Below are 21,377 nucleotides of genomic sequence, written 5' to 3'. Positions count from 1 at the left end.
AGAGGGGTAGGAATTGGCTCTTTACAGCTGGAAAATCCAGTGTCTCTTCCATTTATCACTATCAAAAAATGATATGGAGAACCACGACATTTCTCTGGTAGTCAGAAGATCATTTTTTGAATCTTAAACAGGCACCTTCTGCTTCGCATCTTTCAGTTGTCCAAGACGCATAATTTGAGGCAAAGGCACAAAGAAAGCAGTCTAAGAAATATAGATTTCCTCTAGAAAATACAATATATTGTTCATGTATTAGTTGATTACATCTACTGCTAAAGTGTACTCTACACTTCTCTCCAAACACCAGAGGCTTGCACAGTAACAGAAATACTCAGAATCCACATCCATGCTTTCAACAATACTTCTAACAAAATAGTTTGATAAAGTGAAAGATGGTGGCTTTTACCTCTTTTCACATCTTCACATGTCTAGGTGGAATTTGTAGAAAGCAGATCATATTTCACGAAGGAATTCTGTTTTGTAAAAGCAGCTCGATAATTTGCAATTTGCATCTAGAATTGCATGTATCAGTAAGTCTTTCTTCCAAAGAAATCTAATCATCTCTTGGAGTGCTCTGATTACCTATTCTCCCTTTTGACCACAGAAGCTATAAATGAATCCTGGGTTATATATTTGGAGGAAGGTAACTGTCACATACCCTGTTTTTTAAACAACTGTGGCCGGATGCTCAGCAAAGTGAAGTTTTTCCACACTTGCAAGAACATACCTGCCAAAGAACGTTTAAGATACTTTATTGCCTTAAACATATAGCTGATCTTCCAGCAAACTCTGAATGTCACATTTAGAAACTAGCTATCCTTGCCTAAGAGCACATTAAGAACACCTCAACTTTTGTGGTTTTTTTCATACTAGCAAACTTTCTATTTGAAGATCTTGGATAATGCAACAGCACCCATTTCTGGACCCTCTAGCATCACTGAAGTGGAAAAGGAAACCATGTCTGAGAGAAAAGGACAGCTCTCAAAGATATCAGAGGTTTTGCTTTAGAAACAAGCATCCATTTCTTCTCTGTGACGTGCTAGTATCCTTTCCTGTCTGCCAGTGGTATTTCTCACTGGATGCTACATCTAAGGGAACAAAGACACATTACGTATTTGTGAGTGATAAAAGAAAAATTAGTTCCTAGATGTAACTCACCACTTGAAAATATTATTGGTGAAATGGTTTCTCATACAGCTATCCCCGGGCCTTTGTTAAATAAAAGAGGCTCCTAAAGCAAAAATTCTTCTCTGCAGAGATTCACATTCTTTCCATTTCAGTAAATTAGAAAGCCTTAGGAAGGGGAAAAAAAGAAAGAAAAGGTATGCCCTAAGGACAAGAGTTAAAAAAAGCATCACTGAGAGGTGTTATTGCTCTTCAAGGCACTAGAATATCGTAAGTTCATGCCCACGCACCAGCCCAAAGATGACAGGCTAGTGTAGGGAACCATATCCTTTGATAAAAACACCACCAAAATTCCACTGATGATGATTTAGCCTGCAGCAGTACCCATATGACTGTCAGTGTTCATCTACTACTTTGGCATTTTGATGATTATTGTTCTAGTATATCAAGCAGAAGTTAAACCAACATAATCTATTTTACTGCAGCAGATAAACAAGCTTAATAATCTGCTTCCCTGAAAAGAAAAGGTTTGTGTCTTTTGAGGAATCAACATTGTTCCTTAGATGTTTTACGGCAATGCTGGAGGAAGAACTCTTGCCCAGCAATGCTAGTGCTTCTCTCCTCCCATACCACTTTTGTCTTTTTATTTAGATGACGGTAGGTTTATCCTGAAAGTTGATCATTGCTCTGCAGACCCTGAAGTCCATCTCACCATGTTTTAGGTGACACAGGCAGGGCTTCTAACTAGCATCCCTGGACTTCCTCAGTCTTTTTGAGAAGGGGTGATGCGATCGTGTCAAAGATCAGTGTGACATACAAGTTGTAACTAAGACAAAACGTACAGGCAGTTTGCTGCAAGCGAGCTACAAAGAGACAAACTCCAGAGCTTACAGATTACAAATCTGCCTATAAACCTAGGCAGTGGTAAGAAATACAAAGAGGAAATATTTTTATGTATTAATGAATATATACACACAATCTAACAAAATCAAAAAGGAGGAGTTCAAAGAATAGGACACAATTATCTTGTTTGCAATTAAATGGCAAACTAGATTAATGGATATTCATTCTGCTCTGCTAACCAAGGGCAGAACAGACGACACTACAAGATATTGGTGGTGGCTCTTCCATTTAGTATCCTCAGGAGCAAAACAACGCTTATCAGATGAGTCTCATATCACTTACGTTTCAAGGAGGTTTAAGCAAAGACATTCGGACGTATTTTGAGCACAGATTCATAGTTGTTTATGGATTGAAAGAAATTTTGGATGCCTTTTCAGGTACTTTTTGCTTCATTCTTCCTGCTTAAAGAAGTTCAGACTGTAGAAAAATCTTTTACCGATTTTATAAAAAAATCTAGGTGCCTCCTATTCTCATGCCCACTTTCATTTCACTCTACACAGATTTCCTAACAAAGCAACCTGAAGAGACCAACTTATGTCTTTCAAGCACCTCTAACTTAACAATGAAACCTGGGAACGCATGTCTTGAAATTTGCACTCAAACAGCCGCAAGTTCTACTTTTTCCTCTCCACTGCACCCTTCCTGGTGCTGCTTTCTGCTCTAAATCATAAAAAATAGCCACATTTATCAGTCCTGATCCAGTCAGAAAGCAGTAATAGCAGCATTTTAACCTACTTCTCTTTGTTAAACACATAACCTTTAATGTTTATGAGACCCCAACTAACTAAGTTTGTTTTAACACTTACTTTCACAAACAAATTGGAACAATTTCTTGAACTATATAAAAAGTGTAATTAGCTCACTTCCGATTCAGCTGAAACCTTGCTCTGTGTGGCTTATCTTATGGTAACATGTATTAGTCAAACAATACCAGTCCAGTTCTTCCATTAAAATTACAACTTTTAGCTAAGTTCCACTCCCTAATAAGAGATCATGTTTTCCTTATTCACATTAAGTGAATGTGAAAGACAAGAAGCATCTTAACACATGTATTTTAGCTTACTGCTTAGTGAGATTAAATTTGCTTAAAACAGATAGGCTACACAATCATTTGTATATAAGATTTTATAAAAAACTAGAAAAAAATACTATCACATTTCCTGACATGGCCCTTAGGAAACATTGTCAAGTTGCAAGAATGTTTCAGTATTCTACCTCACTGCACAGAAAAAACATAGAACTTTAATTTAAAGACTTGTAATTTTTTTTAAACAATTTTAACATTTAAGATACTGAAAACATTCTGATTTTTTTAACATTTTTTTAAAAAGCAGCATTAAACAGTAAGTGTTTGCAGATTACATCTGGTTTCAGCCTGCAATGGCTGGCAAAAGCAAGCAATAGAAATGACGGCCTGCCACAGGAGGAAGGTTTTCCTAGTTCTGCCACTGCACCATCACCTCTGAAAGGCTGCCTTTGGTACGCTATTTTACTTCTTTGTATGTCCTTCCATGTGAAATGGAAGTGAGCTTTTCACCTTCACAAAATACTTTGAGAGCTAAAAAGTATTGTCTGAGTGGTAAAGTGTTTAGGAATTAGTGCAGCTTAACCATTCTAAACAAAATAAAAAATTCTTGGAAATTGCTATCTTGTTACTAACAGATGAGTATCAAGGTTGTGAAGGACTCGATGTTAAATGTAAATTGTATTTAAATAAAATCACCTAATTTAAATAGTTGCCTATTGTATAATGATTTCTTTTGGACAGGTATGTATGGTTTTTTTCTCTAGTGGTTTCACAGTCACTCAAAGTAAAGACAATTCTCTTCTGTTCAGAAATATGAAGCACGCTATTTAAAAACACCTGATTCAGCCAGTTCTATCAAGGATAAACTATCCTGATCTTCCTCATTATTTTTAGCCACTTGTACTACTCATGCTGTATTTTAAGCATGTGTTGAAGCTCGTATATTTTTTTATTTCTTTATGAGCTAAAAACATTAAAGCCATGCTAGGCTCTGGACAGGTATATTCCAAGAGCAATGACTGCAATTATTTAAGGGAAAAAACAGTGATTTTAAGGATGTTTTGCTTTTCGAAAGACCCACAAACCTAACAGTTTCCATAGCGAAGATTATTTGCCATCTCAATGCCTTCCTCCATTTTTAACACCTTCTACGTTCAATGAAATTTACTCTGTCTTGACTGAAACTTTTTAGCTATGGAGTCAAACAGGATAAATACGGCTTAGATTTATATATACACTAGTATACATACATGAGTCAATGAAGCTCTCCAATATTTGAAACACCTGGGACATTACTAGTCATGATTATATGCAATACGTATCCACAGGACTACACCCTCACAGTCCTGTCTTTATCACAAGATTGTCCTACGCATAATTTTGATGAAGGGAATTAAAGAGTGTTTATTCTGTCATTCTACTCATTGGGGTACAGTACAGAATACAATATATACCTAATTTCCTCAATTCCTAAAGAAATTAAAGCAATTAAAAGTACTTTTAAAACACAGTCTTCTCTAGGCTACAGTAGAAAGAAAGAAATTAGTCTCTGTTCAACCTTGAGTGGCATTTTCATACTTTCTCTTTTGAGTTTGGTTTGAATTATTTTATTATTTTTTTTAATCAGCTCTGCTGTCGTAAGAAAGACCTGGAAAAATCTCTAAAAAAAAAAAAGTTACATCACTGGTAGAGATACAGTGTATACACAATCTATATTAATATACACCAAGAAAAACAGTGCCAGTTAGAAGTTGTGCAGATGCAACAAAAAGCAGTTGTTGTTCTTGTTTCTTCACCATATGGTCCCAAGAGAGAAGACAACACTACGAGACACACACAGCTGATGCATTTTTTCAGCTTGCCAGGGATGTTTCCCACCCTTTGTAGCCTAATCATACATACCCCCTTCCTCCCGATTTGCACACAAATCTCAATTCCTGTTTAGATCCCATACTCTAGGTTTTCAGCACTACACTCCCTAGACGTGAATCTTCTGAACAGCAACGGGTGAAACAATTGACATTAGTTGCACTTCTCACCAAGAAATCCTTAAGAGTTTGTGAAATAAGAGCTCAAGCAATTTTGACCTTAGCTGGTTACCTTAGCTTGGACATGCCCTCATAGGGAAGTCACTTTCAGTTTCTGAACTCCTACCAAAATCCCATACAGAACTTGCTTCTAACTTTGAGAAAAATCCCATGCTGGAATAAAGTCGTAACCAAGAAGCTAGACCTGTGTTGGTTTGAGCAAAGTTGGCATGAGCTGCACAAAGGCATGAGGTGAGAGGAAAAAGTCAAGTACATGATTACCTGCAAGGAGATCTGCTTCCCTCTATGTTAACCTAGACTGGATGCACACTAACTCAGCTTGTAGTTGACCTTCTTCAAAGGCAACATTTATGGTCTAAAACCTGCTCCAACCTACTGGCTGTCACATTAAGCCAAATCTAAACAAAAAGCTTCCTATTCAGGGCCTTGAGATTATATGGTGGATTAACACACAAAAGTCAGTCATCAGTACCGCACACAGATGCAAGCACACCCAAGGTAACAGATCGCATACACAGAAGCTATCCCACTCCCCGGCTGTAGCCTACCGTGCCTTTATCCTGAAGGCACATCATCAGAGTGCAGACGTCACCCGTTGCTTGATGGTTCACCAGCACCATGGCTTCATCTTCTGACACTGCTTTAACATCATCACCCCATTCCACTACTATTAAAAAAAAAAAGTAAAATTAAAAGGTAAATTTTACAATGGCCATATGGAAATTTTACTATCAACAAAACAAAAACCCCAAAGACCCCCACACCCAGAGAATTATAATAAAGAAACCTACATGCTACATGTCAATTTAAATTGGCACATAGCGTAAGATAGGAATATTAGCAAGACCGTTTTTCCAAGCAGAGGGTATCCAGCTTAGTTTTAAACTGCATGCACAGAGTAAGAACAAAACAAAAATACTCTACTAGAACATATGCACAGAGATTGATCTTTTTGTGTCATTACACTATTCTATATTTAGGGTCTTAAAATTACATAAGCTTTTGACGCAGCTTTGAAATTCAACTGTCTCACTTCATTAGATTAAAAAAGCATATTGTCAAAACAGGTTTTTGTTGGTTTTTTTAAACTTAGCAAGTTTGTTTCACTTCTACACTTACTATTATTAAACTACTCTGGTAAATGCAAAACAAAAATCCTGTAGTTGGATCATTAGGTTTAAAATGCTACATTAAACCAACTCAGTAATTCAAATCTAAACAAGCTGGCTATAGGCAAGAAAGTGGGTTCAGAAAACGCTGCTCAGATGACAGAAACTATTAGTCACTATTTTGTAGACCAGAGACCAGATACTCCAGTGGCAAGAATAATGTCAGGAGGAAGCTACAGCTGTTGATAATCCAACATTTACACTGACTAGCAAAAATATGCTGAGGTGAGGAAAAGGAGTTAAAATTGCTAGTTCCATCATCACAAAGTAACTAAAGAGAGAAAGACAAGACTGCCTCCCAAAGAAAAATGCAGGGTGGAAAACTAGAATAAAGTCTGTTGTAAATTAAAGAGCAGAATACACCTAATATGCTGTCACTGGGGCAAAGAGACAAGCAAGTCAAGTCCGGCCCTCTTCAGTAAAAGGGATGGTTATTGCAATGCAGGGTAAAGGGAAAAGATGGGCAGGCAAAGTAGTTCTATGAAGCTGAAAAGGACAAGTAAGATGTATTGCCCATGCATGTAGGATATGATTATTTTTCTGTTCAGTATATTAAGTGGTTCTTACTGGCTGTTATTCTCATTTCTGACATCAAAGGAAATATTTCACTTCCACTACTGAATCTTTAATACTGTTATTAACAGGTCTCCAGACAGTGAACAACTCTCATCACAGGACAATTAATTACTTTACTACTATCTGTCTTTTAAGCAATGGTTTAACTGATGCAAAAGCAATAGTCTACACACTGAAGACAAGAAGCAATAACCCCTGCATAGCTTCCCTGTCCTTGCAGAAATCCAATTAGCATCACACCTTTGAAAACTTCCACTTCTATTGCTTTCTAATGGCTCCCAAATTAGTACTGAATTGAGCCTTGAACACAAAGTAAAAAAAAAAAAAAAAAAAAAGATGCTGTATTTGGTCACAAGTAGATAGGAATAGACTAGAGATATGAAGGTGGGGAGGACTATTCACTCCATAATATTCAACCTCCTTTCCTTTCCCTGGGCAAGCTAAGCACAGATCCTTTCTTATTTTTCTCAACGTGAACTTGGAAGATCCCCTTTATCGCTCCTCCTCAATTGTGCAGATTGCCTCCAATGCCCTCTCTGACCCTATGGAAGTTGGAAAATGCCTGGATATGGCAGTCATTGTTGACTGTGCACCTTCCTTATCAAGTATTTCACATATCTACCTATGGCAGTACCCCCCAAGGCAAGAAACTAAGATGAAATAAGAATTGTTTTAAAGGGAAATGAATCAACTGCATACTGATTTTGCAATTATTTTCACTGTTTTTATTAAGTAGCCAATATACAATAGTCTTACTGAACTGTGGCTTTCCAAAAGTAATAAAAAATGAGTACAAAATACATTAAGCATCTGCAAAATAAGGTTTCTCACAAGTAGCTAATTATTTCCAAATAAAATCATTTTATTTCTAAATAACTCAGAGAAAAAAAATGGATTACTTTACTATAGATACTTCCCTGGAACTTATCAATTTATACTACTAATCACTTCTACTGTAGAGCAGTTTAAAAATCTTCAGCAGTTTTTAATCTTCAAAAATGTTTTACAGATCTAATTTTAAAATAAAGGATTAAAATAAAGTTCATGACTGAAAAATGTAAGCCATGAGAAGTAGCATGCAATTGAAAACAACTAAAGAGGAGAACTTATGAAGCTTGATTTGCTACAAAAAAGTACATTTTTAGCATACTAGATGAAGACTAACGTCTGACTTTGAAACTTTCAGCTAGGCCCCAAAGAAAAACAGGAAAAAAGCTTCTGCTGTTACCTAGAGCATTTTTACCTACTCATTAAATACAATAGAGGGTAAAAACACACAACCAGCTTACAATGCACTAACAAGTTTCAGCTAAGAAGTAGTAAAAAGGTGGGCTCTGTTATCCTACCCCAAATGCAAGGTAAAAAAAAAAGTTTTATTTAATTCTTTAATTTATTTACTCAATTCATTTTATCTATCAATTGGCCAGGCTAATAGCTCAAATTCCATGGCTCAGCTGACAGGTAGTAAGTTATTAAATCACAGTGATTCAGCTGGACATCTTCTAGTTTCTTTTCCCTCTGTCATTTCTCCTCAGGCAATCAGGCTGTCTCTTGTGCTTAATAACGCTTTATGGTCAATTGATTGACCTGATTATCAAGGAGAAAAGAATCAGTTCGTGCAAGTCCTTCACAGAGCATTTCTGGATCGGAAATAGAACAGCAAACCACAAAAGTGTGCAGAAAAACCACTGCCATTACCACAATTTTTTAAAGAAGAAGAAAAACCCTCAAATATCTAGAATTTTAAGTTTGCAGTGTCCCTTTAAACTCTCAGTGGGGGGAATAAATACTCATCTTCAATTTTCTCACCACACTGAAATTTTCAAAAGGAGCACTTTTTGCTTTAAGAAATACTTGTGCTATTACATTCCTCCACTGCAGTTGGAAACATTCAAATCAAAGCCTCAGCTGCATGGCAGCAGAACTAGGCACACTGCTTTGCTCCACTGTGACAAGACAAAAACCAGCTCAAAGACAAATATTTGTCACTCAGGGGCCTGAAAACCAGCAAACATTCTTCCATGGCTTCTTCTATTGCCAGGACACATTTTATAAGGATACCAGTTCTGTGTCTACAGCCTCGCAATAGTTAAGATTTCTGCAAATGCAGTTCAACATAGTGAAGTAATATATAGGAAGGAAAGAGCAGGAAATCAGTTTAACATGGTAATTTGAAATCACCGTAGTCTCAGTACCAAGAAAATCCAGTAATCCTGATTAGTAATGTCATCTTTTACCCACAAGATTGAGACAGAAGTGGCTTAGCTGTAAGAGATACTTCATTTGTGATTTAGTGTTGTAAGCAAAAGGCTTCTCCAGGAAAGGATGAAGACAAGTTCACTTGCAATTGCACGCACCGTAAAACAGAAAAGATTTATCCTTCTCTTATAACAATAAGTCAAAGATGTACACAAGTCTCTAAAACATCGAGAAGTATTTCATATAATGAGCTGCAAACTGAGCTTTTTACAAGCTAGTCCTTGCAGACCTTAAAGAAGAAAATGAAAGCAATGAAAGAGTTTTTTCCACGTTTTTCCTGAACTATTACACGTCTAAACATGGCTATTGAGAGTTCTCAGAACACTTGGCTGCTTTGTAACCATGTACTTAACATAACTGTGTTCATGTAAGCGATGCTATGAATAAATATACAAGCACTTTAATTGCAGTATGTTATTAGGCTGGGCAAATGACTACTCAGCTAACTAACAATTCAGTAGATTTATTTTATACTTTTGAATATACCTGACAAGAATGGCAGTCTAGTATTCTGTGCAACTGCCTAGCAATTACTAAGAATGACTTTTGATACTGCATTTTAAAACACACAAAAGTGTTCTAAAATTTTTGACAGTCTCTTCTTCGTTATGGTTAATAGTTTCACTACAGTGTGTGCCGTAAGAATCAGTATAAATTTTATTGGCATCTTAACAACTTAAGTTCTAATGAATACTTGGGGTTATTATTTCAAAACGTATTGAGTTTAACTTCTTATTTTTCCACTGAATTGGAAAGAAAAAAAAAAAAAAAGCCTCCTCCCAGAATTTCAACAGCCATTAGGAAGGGGGCAGTGAAGGAACTAGATGAAATTCTCATACTAGCATCATCCAAATCTAAAAGCCATCATATTAATCCCATAAATAAAAAACATGAAAAGACTGATGCTTTATGGCAAGGTCAGGGAACCTCTTAAGTGTTCTAATCACAATTATTAAAAATTCCAAACCCATAAAACAGCTAGATAAATCACCTGAAAATTATGATATATGTAAACATAATCGATTTGGATTTCCACTTTATTTGCCATTTAGATTTGAGCCTACACACAATATTCACAACTTTCTCTAGAAATTGGAGAAGTCAAGAACTTTTACTCCAGAACCTCCCACTCCTTAGTTTATTTTTCTCTTGATCACTTGTAACCACTTGCATCCACGAGGCAAGACTTCAAGAAAACCTATTCCAAGAAGTTGCAGGTTGGCAACAATTAGAACTGAACAGTACCACCTTTTGTCAATCGCTTGAAAACCTTCAGTAACAAATGGCATTATTAATGGAAAGCCTCCTTTGCTTCCTCAAAAGCCACCTGTTTTCTAAAAGAACAAACATTATTGTTAGGTATTCAATAGTGACCAACTCATGACAACCAGGTTTCTATGTTTTAAACGTTCCTTCTCATATTCAAGCACTTGAGTCTGGCAAGTTGCAACCCTGCTTTACTGTTATTCACAAATGGCTTGTCAAAGCACGTTTCAGCTAGAGTAGCTATGTGCAGCTGTTAAACTCATTTGTCTCTCCTTTTAGATGGGATTCTTTGATAGCTGGCATTAAGAAATCCCAGAAGTGATGCCAGAGGTTAAATATTACTTAGCATGCCTAGACCACATTAAAAAAAAAATTAATAGAAGACATGCTAAAAGGTGCTTTTTCCCCCTTAACAAAAAGGTTAAAGGCATTTGTCTCTGCAAATTGGTTGCCTACAGTGAAAAAACGGAAAACAAACAATGGACTAAGCAAACCAGCATACAGTTAGGTTTTTTACATTTATTAAGTGCAGATTTTAGGGTTTGAAGACATTTAAAAAACACCTATAAACATCAGACACATACTATTGGACAGAGAAAAACAGCTCTTCCTATCCCACCCATTCCTTCAAAAATTCATACTGCCAAGGAAACCTTCATACATTTTAAGTACACAAAACACGTACAGGTGAACAATAAAAGTACAATCCAGAAAAGGAGGGAAAGAACATGCATACAACATCATATATCATTAAACACAGCTTCATTTAACATGTTATCTGTCTTTTTCTATTAAAGAATGTACCCTTACTAACAACAGTATCGTCAATTTCAATGCTATTACAATATACATATCTTAAGGTGGTAAAAATACAGTTTCAAACAAGATTTTGATACCAAAAAAGCATCTTTTACAGCTAACTTGATTCAGACTTTTATGATGATAATAAACTGACGTGCCCTGAAAAATTTTTCCTTTTAATTCCATCAAGAAAAATGCTTATCACAGAGAAGTCAGAGAAGCAGCAGCAACTGGGGAAGAGAAGCCTGCAAATAAAGGGAGATTGTTCCTACAGTACGTGTTAATAAACCATGGCTGGATTTAAGATGTCCCAGTCATCATCTTCATTTTTCTGTGACAAACCATTTTGCAGACCTCTACACTTCATTGTAGGAAACAATGCACATTTCCTTTAGCTTTCAGTTCCATTCTTCTTAGCTGCCACCCTTTCTTTCTGCAGTTTACAGACAGATCTGCTTTGTGGAGAAGAGGACTTGAGCAGTCACAATATTTATGCCCTAAGTCAACTCACACTCTTACTTCAATTAACTGACAGTAAGAGGTGTTAAAAACAGGATACTTACAACAGAAATGCCCTGTCTCTTTCATCTTTCTCACCAACCCAAGAACCATGCTTTTCCCTAAAGCACAGCAGCTCCTTTTGGAAATAGGCCCTAGTGATGACTGCTTTTGAAGGCTGACTTAATTTTCCTGGAGTGCACATTCAAGACCTCATGGGTACATTTTGCTTGAGTTCTATAATTCACTGGCACAAGAGATGATGCTTGTGGCTGAAGAGAGGGCTCCTTTTACCCATATGTGACTGAGAATCAATAAAAGCAAAACCTTAGTTCACCCTCAGCGAAGCAAACTTCTTCACCGATTCCAGTACAGGCAACATCATTTCAAGAGCTTCCCCATAATTATGCTAGGCAAGCAGTTTATATAAGAAAACTTTTAAAGTTAACAAATTCTGTCAGGATAGACAAGCTATGCTCACTACAGATATTTAAAGGAATCATTCCAAGATATCTTAAGTCTTACAAGAACGTATCTTTCACTGGACATACCCTCCACATTTTGCTGGAGGTCTCCAACAGCTACTTTATTCTGCTCCTACAACACTGTTTGAATTATAGAAGCATTGAAGTCCTACAGCTTATAGTTGAGATCATCCAAACTGGAACCCGAGTCGTACATGGTGGTTACTGCTTCCAAGGAGTGGTACAAGACAGGCAGTGTTCATAGCCACACAGGCAAATGTGGACTGTGAAATGTGAAGATTGCGATTGATGTCAGCTTTCACGACTATACTGGTAATACACTGTAGCAGCAGAGAAGCAACTTCACTGTCTGTTTTGCTGCTTCTATTATTAGAAAAGCAACTGCAAGACTGAAGAATGGGATGGAGTGCTGAAATCCTTTTGCAGTACCTCGAGCTCATGAGTCAGACCACTCGCAGAAGGAGCAAGCTGTACAGCACATTCCTCCCCAGTGACAGACAAAATACATTAACTACCCAGAGGAACATCAATGCATTCATGAACTAATATCCTAATGCTCTAATACCTTACATACTCCAGATGTTATAATGGCCAGAAAAACAAATCAGTTTGAAGCCTAGAAGAAGGAGAAGTAAAACAATGGGGCAGTCTCAATTTCTTCTCCTTATGAAAAAAACTTTTTTACACTTTTAACAGACAGGAAATAAAACATCAGAACAAGTAAAGTTTATTAAGGGATACTGAAAATCAAAAGTTAAAAACAATCCTAACAAGTTTCAAAGTATGCACAAAAAATTAGCTAGTTAGAAGCACATTGTCAACAAGGTCCTAAAAATACAGAACAACCTGAACTGACAGTAAATATACTTCAGATTAACTCCTATCACTACAGTTTATATTTAAAGCTGATACTCAGTACCATTTTCACCATTCCTAGTTACACTGTGGAAAGAAACACTGTCAATCTATGTTCAAGAATGTTTACTTCCAACATCAAATAAAGACAAAGTTTACAGGACTGTCTTTAAGATGACCATAAACTAAAACCAGGTACATAAGCTAGAAGATGAACTTTTGCCTTTTGTTGGTTAAAAGCTTCTAAAGCCTGTGGGGATGACAAAAAAGCTGTAACACCCTAAGTGACAGAAGCAAAGAAACATATTTCCCCAAAACAAGCATTGAAGAGACTCTGAATAGAAGGATCTCAGCTAAGTTGTTACACAGAGCAAGACAATATTTGCAGCTCACTAAGACTGGCACAATTTTACAGGGCGAGAAACCTTCAACTATCACAGGGTCACAAGACAGCTTGTATGAAGAAATGTCCCAAGAAATTTTGGTCCACAGATGTTTTATTACTCCCCAGACAGATACTACAGATTTCAAAATTTTAAGAAGAACCAAGACGTACAAGTTTTTTTACCAGTTTGCACTTTCTGTCATTCAACCCCAAGGTCAGAGACAACAATGGAAACACCACAGTCAATCCCTCAATGCAAAGAGGTCCAACAATTGCCTAAAAGACCCTTTTTGTCAGACAAGGCTGTGGGTCCTACATTTCGGTCTCCTTATCTACAAGGATAATTTTTACAAGTGAGAAAGGATTCTCACCACTCAAGCATGTGACTTTATATACTAAATCCACAGAATACTTTTACATTTTTTTAAAATGCAAAAGTCAAACCCTTGCAGTTTCACCGGTAACACTGATGTTTACTCTTAACAAGAAGGTAGCCTAACATTGAATTTGCATAAGTTGATACCACAGTCTTAAAAGTCCTGGTCAGCGTATCATATATTGAAACTACAGTATTTTAAGTATGTTTACAATTGAAAATACATCCTAAGCTCAAAGAAATTTATATCTGCAAGAGTGCTATATGAAAAACAGACTGACTTTTCTAGAATTAAAAAGAAAAGGAGGAACTTCAGAATATAACACCATTACAACAATTCAGGCATGTTTCTCTTTGTAAAAGGTTAAGTACCACAGAAAAGCAGTGAGAAGAGGAAAGAGAGTTTCTTTTCTCTGATCAAAAAACATACCAGTGCAGCTGGGTAACTAAAAAAATGCTACAAATACAGAGCTTGCTATTATTGTTACCCTTATCACCCTTTCAAGCAAAGAAGAGTTGGCTGTGGCTCTGTATTTTTAATAACTTGAACCCAGCAGGTTACTACAGTACTTTACCCATACTCGTCTGCCCCATCACTGCTGCTGTGCAACTAATCAAGCAGGAACAGAGCTGGCAAGCAGGGTCTGACACATCAAACACTAACAGACAGGAACAAGTCAATAAAAGTGCCATGGCGTTTTTGTTTTTATTTTCCCTTTAAAAACTACAGGTATCTTTAAAAAAATTCCCATCTGTTCCATAAGCTGGAGAAGTTGTTCCCTCCTGGATTCAAGTCCAAAGAAGTCAGATGCAGGCTTTCCCTCTACATATATCTGAAAAGGATGAGAAATAAAACAGGAGGGAAGAGGAAGATTCATTTAGAGCACAAAAAAAAGGGATAAGCTAGTCTGAAATTCAGTATGTCAACACTGGGACTTGAGCTTTAAGAAGGAAAGCTGTAGGAGAGAGATTTATCACCTCCAGCAGCACGAAGCCCAGCTGGAGGCCTGTCACTAGGGTTGTATCCCGGGGGGTCGATACTGGGACCAGTACTGTTTAACATCCTCATTAGCAGCAGCCTGAACAGTAGAACAGAGTGCACCCTCTACAAGTTTGCAGCAAGCTTGCAGACAATGCAGAACCAGGAGGACTGCTTGATAGACCAGATGGTCGCGCTGCCATTCAGAGGGATGCAGACAGGCTGGAGAAATGAGCCAACAGGAAACTCAGAGTTCAACAAGGGGCAGTGCTAAGTCCCACACCTGGGGAGCAGCTTTGCAGAAAAGGCCCTGGAGTCCTCGTAGACAAGCTGACCACAGGCCAGAAATGCATCCTCATGGCATGGCAAACAGAATCCTGGGCTGCATTAGGAAAAGCACTGCCAGTAGCTGGAGGGAGGTGGTCCTTCCCTCTGCCCAGCACTGGGGAGGCCACATCTGGAGCACTAGGTCCAGTTCTGGGTTCCCCCATAAAATAGAAGATGCAGACTTACTGGAGTGAGTCCAACAAAGGGCCACTAAGATGTTTAAGTGACCAGAGCATCTTTCATACAAGGAGAGGCTGAAGGAGCTGGGACTGTTCAGCCTGGAGAAGAAAAGGCTCTGGGGGGGAATCTTACTCATACGTAAGTACCTTATGGGGGTGCAGGGAGAGGAGTAAAGACGACTTAGCCAGACTCCTTCCTGCAGTATCCAGTGACACGCTGAGACGCAACGGGCACAAATTGAAATACAAGACACCCACATCAATACAAGGGAAAAAAAAAAATTTTACTGAAAGAGTGGTCAAACACTGGCACAGGTTGCAGTGAGGTTGTGGAGTGTCCATCCTTGGACCTATTAAAAACCTGACTGGACATGGAGCTGGGCAACCTGCTCTAACTGACCTTGCTTTGAGCAGGGGGTTCAACTATATGATCCTCAGAGACCCCTTCCAACCTAAACAATTCTGTGATCTACAACCTGATACCAGGAGAAAAAACATAGTGTTAACAGAATTCTTTCTTAGTGGATGCCTTCAACTACAACAAAACCTACAATTTCATCCTGCAGCATGAAGAGGAACAGCCTTTACAGTCACAAATCACATGTTGCAAATAGAAACTGACAAGGTTTTTCTGTCTTGCTGCTGCAGAACTGCAGCAAAGACATAAATTTGAAGGATAGTTCAAACCTTAATATGAAGAAGCAGAATATGATTCACCTAGGATCATCAGACTCAGGAAAAATGCGGGACCAGTAACCAACACCACAAATTTGAGGCAATGACACATTTTAGCCTGAATAAGCCATTGTGTTCACTGCTATGAAGTCCTGAGATCTTCATCCAAAGACAGAGATCTTCAGATCTTCAATTTTATCTTTATCTGTATCTTTAGCTATGTTACGAAATATTATGGCAAATTAAACTGCTCTATTGAGACTGTTTTGTCTGCAAGTCAAACACAAAGTATGCAAGCAGCTATATTCAAATTGAGCTACTTTTAGTTACTCAAACACCAAGACATTCAAATTACTACTTAACACTCAGATACAGTTACTGACACCTACTTAAACATAAAATTTAGATTAGAGTAGTAACAAGTAAACAAAAAAACTCCAACGTGTAGAGTGGGAAGGTCTCAATTATTTCCCCTACTATATTTATCTAAGATATTTCTTATTTTTCCTATTTTGGGCAAGTTGCTGTAATACTTGAGAAGCAAAAGACAGCCACTGCAACATCATGTGAGCATCTGTGCTGGTGGAAAAAAAACCCAAAACCAAACCCAAAACAGAAGGGGCAAGCCAGCACAACCAGAGCTATCAGAAGAAGATGGGATGATGGGGCAGCAAGCACCAGTTGGAGCAGAATGAATCCTTATGGAACTGCAGTTTGTTATGCTGGAAGACCTGCTGGGCAAGTCTGGTTGGCCCAAGGTGCAAAGCATAACCAGCACGAGTCACCTAAGTTACCTTCAAAATTGCTATGAATTTCTTTTTAAAACAAACAAACAAACTTGTTAGGCATGTTGTGGTCTTTAAAGCATAGCAAGCATAGAGTTTTGTTTTAAAGAACACTATAACATGTTAAAAATGTGTAAGCCCCCACTCTTCCCTGTAAGCTTAAGTACAAAAGAGAAAGATGAATGTCCTCATTACAAAAATGTTGTAGCCATGTGCCACAGACACTACAGAACAACTATTTACACAGGGACAGGGTGACAGCTGTTTGATTTTAGTGGGCTTTGGATTTGTTTGAGGAAAGCAAGTTAAAGAAAATATTTTTCTCCCTAAGAGAGCACTCTGAAAGCACACCCTCTGTCACAGTTGAAGTACTGCATTGTAACAATAACCTGAGCTGTCTTTGCAGAGTCAACTGCCTAGGCAGCAGAATCTACCCAGGGGCAGTACCGAAAACTACAATCCTATTACTACAGCTTCCTTTTGAGTCATTGGCAATGGTATGCACTACTAGTTTGATCCTGTTGCTTGTCTTTCCAGATGTGAAATTCCCTGTGATGCCAAAGAGTCATTCATAAGGTACTTCACTTCCCGCAACTGTTAAGGTGGCTCAAAAAGTACAGCTACGGTATCATACAGCCTTAAAAAGCTAACAGATACAGGACAAAAGCAGATCTTCCCAGTCAGGTTTCATGGCAGACAACGTCCAGAGAACACACCCAGGTTCATGGTTCTAAGTAAAGGGATACTTTTCAGATTGTGTAATCAACACCAAAAAACAGTATATCCAAACCAACTGTGTGAAAAATCTCATTAGGGTAATGGTCTATGCAAAGCAAATGACTTGTGAAATAGCAGTCCTGTTACCTCCAGAGAAAGGACTACCTCTTTCAAAGCAGGGGGAATAGTTGAAACCTGCTTTGCAGCCTCAGCTGTTAACTCTAAGGATCTTGATCAAAAGAGAAACAGAAGAAATGCAAGATGCAAACTAGGTGGTCTAGTGCAAGCTGGCTAAAACAAACTAAAAATTAACAAGCCATCGTACAGGACCACAGCACTCCCACTGTTTCCATTCAACTGTTCGGCCACTTATGCAGAGCTGCACACGGCAACACCAAAGGACTTTCTGTTAGGAATCAAACTTTCTTCTCTATACAACAAAGTAGAGTCTCCACAGTATAGTCCAGGATAATATGAATACTGGGGAAACTGGACAAAGACTCCACTGGAGAAAAATGCACCCACAGGACAGAAGCAAGCCTTCAAATAAATAACTGGGGAAAATCTGTAATTCTGTTTCAATAAGAAGACACTAGCAGAGTCTGAGAGCTATAAAGAAATAAGAATAATCTATTATCATAAATAGGTAAAGTAAAACTTGAAGGAACTTGTTACAGAAAGTTTAAGTATATTCTGTGATAACTGTTGAACTGCCCAAAATGAACTCCTGATAAAGACTGCACAAAATTCACAAAATTTTCATTGGTATTTAAGAGGGAGCAAGCTCTATTACAACAACGTTCTGAAAAAAATTGCTGTTTAGCTCTTTAAAAAAAAGTGAGGTATTTGGAAAGCCACAGTTTTAGCCATATGGAAGGTCCTGCTCCTACTTAGTCTAGATTTCCAAGTCAGGCCAGTTGAAAATATGGCTTTAAAGAGCAAGTAACTGGTGGCATATAGCAATGAACCTGCCCAGGAAGAGATGGCCATTTCCTCTCCTTTTAAGATTTGTAGATTGCAAGCTTCCTATATAATTCCAAGGAAACCAGAGCATCTACAAGCTTTTCAGATGTTTTTCCCAAAAAACACAGCTGCAGAAATATCATGAGATATTCAGCAATCTTACAACAAATATCCCAAGGCCATGGAGTATCAAGTCTTTCTGGGAAAAGCAGAAGAACTCAACAGAATTTAGTCATTACCTACTGCATAAGGGACTGGAGAAGCTAGCTAGCAATGAAAAGACATGAGTTGGAAGTCTCATTTCCATTTTTAACTGCAAGTTTTAAGTTACTGTATATTTTGGGACCATAAACTTTTCAGAGCACTATACAAGAGGCTCTTTCAGGTAATAGACATGCAGAACGCAGAAAATTGGCACTGGATTGCACAAAGAGTGAGAGCCAATTCTCATAGGAAGCTGATAAAGCATATTATTCTAGTGCACTTATATCGTAGCTAGAGAGGTAACTAATCAAGTGTTTTCTGGTACCCATGAAATTCTCTGAAGTACCTTGAGGTTTATCAAATACAAGAACCAGAAAACTGTTAATAGGGCTGGAAGTGAGCAAACATTACTTTTTCTTTAACCAAGATGTGGAACTTGCCTAAAACTCCAAGTGAGAGTTTGCATTCATCTCTCCCTACATACCAAGCCTAATCAAATACCATGGTGAAAAAGCTTGATGGGCCCCCAAGCATTCTACTTAGCTCTAGAACTGTACCACCAGAACTGGGTGCAGGCAAGGGTTACAGCCAAAAGGGTACATATCAAGAAAAGCTGCCAGAGTGAATACAGGTAAGAACTAAGACTATACATTTCAGAAGACGTGCTAGGTTAAAAAAAAACCAAACATAATTACACTACTGAGCAAGAAAACTGTTTTCCCAGCATTCAAATCCAACTGGGCTCAGAAAAACATGATTTTGCATATATCCTTTAAATAAGTCATATTGATTCAAAAAAAATACCAGATCTTCATCAATTTTTACTCCTAACAGAATCAAACTGCATGACTTTAATCACTGGCTAAAGGTTCAACTCAAGAAAACCAACAATACTATTGCTGGAAATCAAGATTCTGCATGTGGTAAGACCACTCAGATATCCCAGCTCTGGTCACTACCTTCTGCTTATCCAAATCAAGTTCTGTTACCTCGCAGTTACCTCTTCATATTCTTCAGGTCTTGCCTAAGTTACTCCAAAATGCTGTTGACACTGTCTCATTATACAGCTGATGTTTTTCAGCCCAGCTCATGATACAGGACAAATAATTACCACATAAAAGTACTGCCAGATATATCTGGAAAACCCTTTACTTTTAGATATCTCTGTTAAATGGCTCACACGGGAAAGGCAAAAGGCCATTCTGTGCATTTATTTACAGTCTCACTACAGTGACCTCAGAACTGAGGAGCTTGTCTCCATTTGAGGGAGATTGACAATTTGAACCTCTTCAACTCAGTCAACTCTGGACAGAAAAAAACAGAGCTACTGAGTGCCTGAATGATCATAAGAACAAGAAATGCATATTGAAACAGTGTATCTTGAGCTTGCAGAAGTAGCATAATCTAAAAATCAATATCCTCAAGCAATAAAACTGGCTACTAATCAAACAGCTGCAGCATTACTCTCTCTTCCCCCGGTACAACTCTGCACCATCCTCCAGTTCCAGTGGGTTAGCATTGCTCTATACCACAAAACAGAACCAAGTCATTGGACATTTCCAAGCTGCAGTGTGGAGGAGAAAACTTAATAATGGAAGGCATGCAAAGAATCAAAAAATAACTGGATGCAGATGCAAGGTAGCAGAAGGACAAACCTTTTAAAAGAAGCCTTTAATGTTTGCACTGTTAGGTTTCAAGGACTTTATTAAACTTCTCACCCACGCTATAAACAACAGTCTTTACGACAAAGAAGTTATAACATGAACAAGAACTGTAAAAACATTTCCCCTTGAACTTTTTAGATATTATGTTCTTTTTTTTTTCAAATAATGGATTCTATAAAGGCCGAGGGGAAAATGATGTTCAGTTACCACAAATTTAATCAAAATAATTTAAACAATAAGAAGCTAATGATGCAGATTAACATAACAGCAAATTCCTACATTCATTTTTGTTTCTGTTTATGCAAGTCCCATTATTAAAACAAGAGGCAACAGTAAGTTTGAAAAGTGTGCTGGAAAGCGTGTGACAATAATTCTAGCCCAGAACTTAAGCTAGTACTTTTGCTGGTATGATGCAGCAAATGATTCAAGCCAACAAAGCATCTTACCATATTTAAATTTACCCCAGGTTATCCTACACCAGTTCAGCAACTCTTAAGAATTAAGTGTGTGGCCATGTTTCAGGTTGCCAGTAAGCACAAGTCCATCATCATAAAATCAGAAGCAACACCTTTAATTGCACTCTCAGGCTATCACAAATGAAGTAATTAGCAGGAAAAACCAGCCTCTGTCATTAGATTATTCTAGCTGATGTACCTCAAATGCAGCTGTAGAAAGTTTACTGTTCCTAATTTTAAAAAAAGTTTAGCACTCTGGCATCTGTTACTATTACAAAACAAATAATCCTCTTACACCTGCTGACAACTGCAAAAAATACCTTGGATTTGTGGCTGACAGTCTTACTGGGACTTTCAGTACTACATTCAGTAATACTTTTGTCCTGGTTTCTATTGGGATAGAGTTAATTTTCTTTCTAGTAGCTGGTATAGTGTTATGTCTTGGATTCAGTATGAGAAGAATGTTGATAACACACTGATGTTTTCAGTTGTTGCTAAGTAGTGTTTAGACTAAGTCAAGGATTTTTCAGCTTCTCCTGCCCAGCCAGCAAGAAGGCTGGAGGGGTACAAGAAGTTGGGAGGGGACACAGCCAGAGCAGCTGACCCAAACTGGACAAAGGGGTATTCCATACCATGTGACATCATGCCCAGTATATAAA

The 21,377-nt window shown here is 37.8% G+C and overlaps 1 protein-coding gene across 3 annotated transcripts in view; it reads right to left on the bottom strand.

Annotated features, from left to right (window-relative positions):
* Nucleotides 1-21,377, bottom strand: part of LPGAT1 (lysophosphatidylglycerol acyltransferase 1) — a 67,311-nt gene that overhangs the window by 32,903 nt on the left and 13,031 nt on the right. For all 3 annotated transcript variants that reach the window (XM_075042726.1, XM_075042725.1, XM_075042727.1), the window contains one exon: nt 5,649-5,767. In XM_075042726.1, coding sequence (XP_074898827.1) covers nt 5,649-5,767 — 119 coding nt within the window. The remainder of the gene's footprint in view (nt 1-5,648; nt 5,768-21,377) is intronic.

Source organism: Buteo buteo, chromosome 12 (assembly GCF_964188355.1).
Source record: "Buteo buteo chromosome 12, bButBut1.hap1.1, whole genome shotgun sequence".
In the NCBI taxonomy this organism is placed as follows: domain Eukaryota; kingdom Metazoa; phylum Chordata; class Aves; order Accipitriformes; family Accipitridae; genus Buteo; species Buteo buteo.
Note: the sequence above shows the minus strand (reverse complement) of the source record. Positions and strands in the feature narration are given on the sequence as shown.